Genomic DNA, 8,043 nt, shown 5'->3' with positions numbered 1-8,043 from the left:
CCACATGCGACTTAACTGGGAATAAGCTCTGTGGAGGGCGATGCTACCTGACTGAGCAGAAGTGTGTAGGATTGCTCTTAGTTATTAATTAAAATCCCCAACTCAATTTGGCCCATAAGGACTTGGATGTTAGCCTTGACAATTATTTGCACATTTATTCAAAATCAAATTTTAAATGTTTTAGTTTAATGCACACATTTTAAAAGCACCCACCGCAGCTGGAGACTGGAGAGGGGGCGACCGGGAGAGGGAATTGGCAGAAGCCAAGAAAATCACCACCAGATCTAAGTAGAGGGACTGTGGAGAGCCTGTAGATCCTGTTGGAGTGCAGGGTGACCCGGTCGAAGAGATCAGCCACAGCTAAGAAGCGGCAGGTGGCTTCTTCCCGGGCACACTCAGCACCGACCAATCACGCAGCGCCGCCGCCGGAGACGCACCAATCGCAGCCCGCCCCTCCCGACTCCTCACGCTTTCTTTCCTGGGCGGAGCCTTGGCTATCTCTACGGTCGCACTTGGCTCTGCGCCTTCCTGGCTGAGGGCGGCATTTCCCTTCGGTGTTCCGCCTTAAAGCCGGGGGCGGGAAGAGCAGCCTTAAAAACACGCGGTTCATTTTGTTGCGTCATCCTCCAGCGCTCGCCCCCTCTCTGCCATTGGCGGTTCGAGAGGGAGGGCTTCCCTATTCGTCCTCCCGCCTTTCCCGCCCCTTCAAAGGGGCGTGACCCGGAGCCCGCGAAGCGAAGGACGTTGTCGCGCTTCCTCATTGGTTACCTTGCTATCGAGTCCCCTCTTTCCATTGGCCGCTCGCTTCCAGGAAGACGAGGGCGTGTGGGGTGGGAAGCAAAGCGAAGCGGGGCATGCGCTAGGCTGCTGCCCTGCTATTGGCCGCTCTCACTTTTGGCGGGAGGGCGCGAATCGCCGCCGCGCGCGCGAAGTAGGCGTCTCCCGGAGGAAGGGGCGGGGCCTTGCCGCTCTTTCTCCCAGTCGCTCTTGCGCGCGCGCTGTTTCGGTTTCCTCCGCGTTCCAGGCCGAGGCGCTGTCGACGGCGAGGCTCATTCCGCCTCACAGCGTTGAGACGGCAAGCTGTAGGGGTCTTCGCCGCCGCCGGACTGACTGACTCCCTCCAGCCTCGCCTCATGGAGCCCGGCGGCCTAGCCCCGCCGAGACTCTCTCACCGCCGCCGCCTCCTCCTGCAGGACCAGCCGCGCTTGCTCGCTCCGCAGGGTCTCGGAGGCCTCCCCCAACCCGCCGGCCCCGCTCGCGCCGCAGACCGCCGTAGGAGCCTGGGCTGCGGAGGGTAAGGCAGGCGGCCGCCCTCGACTTCAGCGTCTCCCGCCTCGCTGTGTAGTGATGTGGGGGGGGGCCCTATCTCCCGCTCGACGCCGCAGAACTCCAACTCCCATCATGCTTTGCCGTCGGCCACGCTCGCTGGGGCTGATGGGAGTTGGAGTTCGGCGACGCCGCACACCTGGCTTTCGAAGCGCCTTCGTCTCTCCATCGAGCTACCTTGGTGGGACTAAGTAAATAATCCAAATAGGGCTGTTATGTTAATTATTATTACTTTATGCCGCGCAAGGTGGCGTAGATGGTTCTCCCCCCTTTATCTACACACACAACTGCCCTGTGAGGCACGTTAAGCTGAGAGAGAGCGACTGGCCCAACACTCTTGAGCACTATACAAGTTTGAGCCTCATCCTCCTTTTTTAGAATTGGATATAATAATAATAATTGTTTATTTTGCTGCTTTATTTATTTGATATGTCAATATTACAATATTTCTTCAGGGAGTTCAAGGTGGCTTACATGCTTCCTCTCCCAACTCCCTCCATTTTTCCTCTCAGCCTTTGAGGGTAGATTAGGCTAGGCCAAGTGACATAGCCCAGGGTCACCCAGTGAGCTGAGTGGGGATTTGAATGCTAGTATTTCCGGTTTATGGTAGCCACTTTGCCACCCTGGTTTTCTTAAGTAACTGATCTCAGCATGGAACCACTTTTATGCTGCATTTTTTATTTATGTACAGAACTTTCATTTGTGTTTATGTAAAGTGGCATTATGTTCCATTTGGCTGCCATGAGAAGACTTCTTCACAATGATGTGGGATATTCTAACAGTAGTGTATCTGATTATTTGAAGCTCAAGTGAAAATTGTGTACAAACGTCGGAAGAAAAGAATGTCAATCTGCAAAGGACGTCATCTTCTGAATCTACAGATTCAGGTTTGTCTGCCTTCAGCTATAATCCAAAACCCATTGGGCTTGACAATAAACTTCTCTGTAGTTTTAGTTGGGAAGTTAAACTAGCATCTGAGCTAGGAGCTTACTTGGTTGGCCCAGATGTAACTTTCTTACTCCAAATGATTTAGAGGATTGGGAGCATGTTGTAAGCCAGCACTTCCAGTTCTTTCCTTGGTTTCCTGGTTTGATTCCACCATAATTTCCCTGAGCCAGGGCAATGATGGCCTACAGATCAGGACTGGAAGCCCAGTTCTAACAGTGATTGATTACCCAGTTGAGATGTAACATCGTTGTTTTTCTGATTGGGAGAAAGGGGAGCACTAAGATCCAAGTCTTAGTATGAACTGCCAAACCATAAGATGGCTGTTATATGTGAACAATAAGCTTCAATATGTCAGCAGTCCATGTACGTAATGGGAACAGAACTAATATCTTTGTCTGCATGTTTTGTCACTTTCTACAAGAATCTGTGCAAGTTGTAAGGTTATTTCATTCACAGGTTGCTGTATGGATTCTCCTACCCAGCTCGGCATGAAAAACCTTGATGAAATGTATGTAGAAATATACTATTATTATTTTTTGCTTGGAGTTTTGTGTGAAACTGGTTCAGGGCATCCTAAAAGAGTCTGCTTTGGAGAAGCAGTTAAGCAAAAATGTATTTAGAAGGTGTGGGAGTATTGACTAGATGATGAGTATTTGAGAACCCTGGTACTTCAAATTAGCAAGACTGGTGTACAGTAAAACTTCTTTGATTGTAGCTCTGTAGCTAAGGCTGCATGATAGGTTCCCCTCTAGTTCCTGGCACAATTTTTATGGGAATGTCTTATTCTTAGACTTTAGTACTCACTCACCAAGGCACAGGAGAGGGATGTGTATGTACTCTCACACTTGGGAACATGTCATGCTTGCCAGAATGTTGGGTCACTGTTGGCACTGTTGATGTACCCAGTGTGATATGTTAGCTAAATGAGTCATTATTAGGTAGTCTATCATTTTAGCTTGAATGTTGAAATTGTAAATCTATGTGCATCTTTTTGTTCTTGCAGGTTTAGAGTGCCCATGCGAAGAATGCACTCCCTCCCGGTAAGTGAAGCTTAGGAAGGAAACCTTCCTTTGTTGCTTTCTCAGCTGAATTTCACACTATGCAGAACTATCAGATTATGTAAACTTAATGAATAAAGCTTGAAAAGTCCTGCATGTTGTCTGTCAGGCGCCTGGAAATCTCAATGTTGACATTTAGGGATTTGAATATCTTATACAGAGGTGGATTCTTAGTGTTTTTTTGGTTTAATTTCACACACACCTAATTTAATGACTGACTGATTATTAATAATTATTATTATTTGTACCCCACCTATCTGACTGTGTTGCTCCAGCCAATCTGGGCGGCTTCCAGCAACATAATAAAACATTGAACCTTAAAAAGCTTCCCTATACAGATGTTTCCTTCAGCTGTTTCCAAAATGTTATATACCGTATATTCCGGCGTATAAGACAACCCCCAACTTTTCCAGTTAAAATATAGAGTTTGGGATATACTCACCGTATAATAAATACGACCCGGCATATAAGACAACCCCCAACTTTTGAGAAGATTTTCCTGGGTTAAAAAGTAGTCATACGCAGGAATATACAGTAATTACTCATCTCCTTAACATCTGATGGGAGGGCATTCCACAGGGTGGGCTCCGCTACCGAGAAGGCCATCTGCCTGGTTCCCTGTAGCTTAACTTCTTGCAGTGTGGGAGCTGCCTGAAGACCCTCAGAGCTGGACCTCAGGGTCCTGGCTGAACAATGAGGGTGGAGATGCTCCTTCAAGTATACTGGGCCAAGGTCGTTTAGGGCTTTAAAAATCAGCACCAACACTTTGAACTGTGCTCGGAAACACTGGGAGCCAATGTAGAATACGTATGTACTCTCTCTCATCCTTAGGTACGATCACCTGAAAAAATTACAGCCTTGAAACTTCCAAGCTTCCTTAATATTGCATCTGCACCCATTAATTTTAAATGATGAATTTTATGAAACAACAAATGCATAGAAATTGTGACACCCCCCCCCCCAATTGAAAAACAAAGCCCTGGAAAATGTTCAGTTTTAGAATTTCTTCTTCCCTACATCACTGGCTCTTGTTCCGGGTCCTAGCGGGCTCTACCCACCTCCCAATTCCAATCCTCCCGTTTTCTTTTTCAGCTAGCATGCTGTGGTCCATGGCTGCTAAGAACACTCAGTCGTCATTGGCCCAGATTTTGTTTTTTAATTGAATTGGGCCCTGCTGTTCTGTCGGTTGCTCCTCGTGACAAAAGAGGAGAGCTGGAACCTGACTCTGCATTTGCTTCTCTCACCTTTGCAGCAGAGCCTTTTGGGATGCAGTCCTGCTCTGAAGAGGAGCCATGTAGATTTGCTCAGTTGTGATGTCTTCCAGGAATGTGGCCCTGAGGAGAACAAAGAGAATGTAAGTTTATTTTATTAAGTTCCTAATCTGGGGCAGATGGCCATGGCTGTGCCCCAAGGGCTAGAACTGACTTCCACATGTAAGAGGGAAGTGTAACAGGGTTAGAGTTGTAAACGAGTGTTGTTGCAGGCACTGTGTTCCAGCTTAAGTGCTTTTTGCTGTTGTAAACTTCTAGGTGTGAGATACCGTGTTTCCCCTTTTTTAAGACACCGTTTTATAACTTTTTTTCCTTAAAAAAACACAGGGTGGCTTATTTTTGGTGGGGTGTCTTATGGTCTCCTCGGCCGGGCCAGGCCGCTGGCTCAGGGTGCTGCTGGGCGCTACGCGCAGCGCTGCTGAGCTCTGTCCTACCTGACAAGGCTGTTGTATGTATTAGAACAATACAATGCATGCACAAAGATTTCAGCGCTCTGAGGTGCTATTGAGCTTGGACTCTCCTACATGGGAGGTTTTTAAACCCAGGTTTGGATGGCCAAGGCTTCTCCAGCTGTGACTGCCATCTGATGGGGATTATTTTAGCTGTGATTCCTGCATTATTGCAGAGGGTGGGACTGGATGGCCCTTGGGGGACCCCTTCCAGCTGTACAGCACTATATTCCCAGGTGTTCAGGTTCACAGGTCTTCTCCATCGGTGACGGGAAAACCTGTGTCCCTCCAGATGATCATAGAATCGAAGAGTTGGAAGGGACCCCAAGGATCATCTAGTCCAACCCTCTGCAATGAAGAATAATCAGCACCATGCTCTAACCAATGGAGCAAATATAGATATAAATAGGGTTGCCATGTCTCCTATTTTTTCCAGGACACGTCCTCTTTATCACAGGCAGAGTCGTCATAGCGATCCATAATTAAAAACAGGAGTTGCCAAATGCGTCCTCTTTTTTGCTTTTGCAAAATATGGCAACCCTATTAAATAATGAAATAGAAAATACATGTATTTTCTTTTGTAATTTTAATAAGCAATAAAGGTTTTTCAAAAAAAAATTAAAAAATAAATAAATAATGAAATAATGAAATAGAAAGCCCCCATCGGGTGCGCGCTCCCGTCTTCCCACCGCATCCCCCTCCGATCGCCCTTTAAAGGCGTTTTCTCCACTGCGCCCCTTTTAAGACAAGCCTGACGGAAGAAGAAAGGGGCAAGGGCTCTGCTGGGTGCTCCGAGCTGCTGAGCGCTCCGCGCGCTCCAGCAGCTGGTTCTGGGCAGCGGGACGGCAAGCCTCCTCCTTGGCCGGGCAGAGGCGAGGCCGCTGGCTCCGGCACTCCGTCCGGCGCTGCCGGGTGCTCTAAACTGCTGAGCGCTCTGCCGAGCGGAGGTGAGGCTACTGGCTCTGTCGCTCCGCCCGGTGCTGCTGGGCGCTCCGAGCACTCGGCGCTGCGGAGCGCTCCGCTCTGCAGCAGCCGGTTCCGGGCGGCAGGGCGGCAGGCCTCCTCAGCCGGGCGGAGGCGAGACTGCTGGCTCTGTCACTTCGCTCGGCGCTGCAGAGCGCTCCGCTCTGCAGCAGCCGGTTCCGGGCGTCGGGGCGGCAGACCTCCTCAGCCGGGCGGAGGCGAGACTGCTGGCTCTGTCACTTTGCTCGGCGCTGCAGAGCGCTCCGCTCTGCAGCAGCCGGTTCCGGGCGTCGGGGCGGCAGACCTCCTCAGCCGGGCGGAGGCGAGACTGCTGGCTCTGTCACTTTGCTCGGCGCTGCAGAGCGCTCCGCTCTGCAGCAGCCGGTTCCGGGCGTCGGGGCGGCAGACCTCCTCAGCCGGGCGGAGGCGAGACTGCTGGCTCTGTCACTTTGCTCGGCGCTGCAGAGCGCTCCGCTCTGCAGCAGCTGGTTCCGGGCGTCGGGGCGGCAGACCTCCTCAGCCGGGCGGAGGCGAGACTGCTGGCTCTGTCACTTTGCTTGGCGCTGCAGTGTGCTCCGCTCTGCAGCAGCCGGTTCCGGGCGTCGGGGCGGCAGACCTCCTCGGCCGGGCGCTCCGCGCGCTCACCACTACGGTACAACAGCAGCCGCTTCCAGGCCCCACTGGCTGGCTGGGTCTCGCTGGCTGGCTGGTGCGCTCGGCGGTCACGCTTTTAAAATCCAGTCACTTAAATAGGATCTCAGTCTAATTCAGCAACATCTTACTGCCAGTAGTGGCCATAAGGAGGGTGTTAGTTTTCATACACGGCATGGAGGTATGTCTTATTTTCGGGGTATGTCTTATCTTTCGCAACTGCTTAAAAATGCTGCCATGGCTTACTTTATGACTACGCCTTAAAAAAGGGGAAACACGGTACTTGATGGAATGTTATTGGTAGACTACGTTGAGTATTCACTTGGATATTTACAGGAGCACTTTCCGTGTGATAAGAGTAACTTCAGCCGGTGTGTTGAAAATCATACTGAATTGCTTCAGCCATTTTGCTCCTTCTGTTTCCTTCCTAAGGTTGCTGGAGAAGTGTCCCAATTAGTTTTTGTGTTTGAATCTGATGCTGTTTGTCCCAGGGTGTGGTAATTTTTCTTTGCCTGAATGGGCGAAACCTTTTAGCCAAGGCAGCTTTTCATTGCACTGATGTATTCATGGAGGATTTAGAGCCATGATAAATAGCTGCATGTGGTGCTTCATTTAAATGTGAATAGGCATATATTTTAAGCTTTGCTTAGGTGTTCCATCCAAGATGCATATCCAGTCTCTACTATGGGCTGAACTTAATTTCATTATAGGAAGATGAGTGGGTAGGGGCGTAAAAGGTTATGGGTGTGGTAGAACAAAAGAGCTGATCAAGATTAGATTTTCTTGAACGCTGTGGGACTATAGACCATGGGTAGGCAAACTAAGGCCCGGGGGCCAGATCCAGCCCAGTCGCCTTCTAAATCCGGCCCGCAGACGGTCTGGGAATCAGCGTGTTTTGACATGAGTAGAATGTGTCCTTTTATTTAAAATGCATCTCTGGGTTATTCATGGGGCCTGCCTGGTGTTTTTACATGAGTAGAATATGTGCTTTTATTTAAAATGCATCTCTGAGTTATTTGTGGGGCATAGGAATTCGTTCATCCCCCCCAAAAAAATAGTCCGGCCCCCCCACAAGGTCTGAGGGACAGTGGACCAGCCCCCTGCTGAAAAAGTTTGCTGACCCCTGCTCTAGATCAAAGTCTCCAAAATTGCACGTTTATTTCCTGGCCCTTTGAGCTATAATGAATTGGTAAAATGGCTGTCTTCTTCCCTTTCCCTAAGGAACAATTTGAATTCAAAAAGCCAACAAATCCTGCTTCTCGTACCTGTCTGCGTACCTCTTCCCTTGAAGATGAAGGGTTGAGGCAGGAGCCCGCCACAACACTTTTGGTATGTACTACTAGTGTAGTCTCTGTGTTCAGGCTTGAGATAGACCTT

At 49.6% G+C, this 8,043-nt stretch overlaps 1 protein-coding gene and 1 long non-coding RNA gene across 2 annotated transcripts in view; one reads left to right on the top strand and one right to left on the bottom strand.

Annotated features, from left to right (window-relative positions):
- The first annotated feature begins 803 nt into the window (after nt 1–803).
- The window catches only part of LOC118092194 (M-phase inducer phosphatase 1), a 16,336-nt gene continuing 9,096 nt past the window's right edge, over nt 804–8,043 (top strand). Inside the window, exons 1-6 of the mRNA XM_035130010.3 lie at nt 804–1,294; nt 2,131–2,213; nt 2,731–2,782; nt 3,278–3,314; nt 4,585–4,686; nt 7,888–7,995. Of these exons, the coding sequence (XP_034985901.3) occupies nt 1,134–1,294; nt 2,131–2,213; nt 2,731–2,782; nt 3,278–3,314; nt 4,585–4,686; nt 7,888–7,995 (543 nt within the window). The 5' untranslated portion in view covers nt 804–1,133. The remainder of the gene's footprint in view (nt 1,295–2,130; nt 2,214–2,730; nt 2,783–3,277; nt 3,315–4,584; nt 4,687–7,887; nt 7,996–8,043) is intronic.
- Nucleotides 4,545–8,043, bottom strand: part of LOC148684323 (uncharacterized) — a 27,395-nt gene continuing 23,896 nt past the window's right edge. Inside the window, exon 3 of the long non-coding RNA XR_015946299.1 lies at nt 4,545–4,666. This is a non-coding gene — a long non-coding RNA (uncharacterized LOC148684323). The remainder of the gene's footprint in view (nt 4,667–8,043) is intronic.

The sequence above is a fragment of the Zootoca vivipara genome, chromosome 11 (genome assembly GCF_965207765.1).
Source record: "Zootoca vivipara chromosome 11, rZooViv2.hap1.1, whole genome shotgun sequence".
Classification (NCBI taxonomy): Eukaryota; Metazoa; Chordata; class Lepidosauria; order Squamata; family Lacertidae; genus Zootoca; species Zootoca vivipara.
Note: the sequence above shows the minus strand (reverse complement) of the source record. Positions and strands in the feature narration are given on the sequence as shown.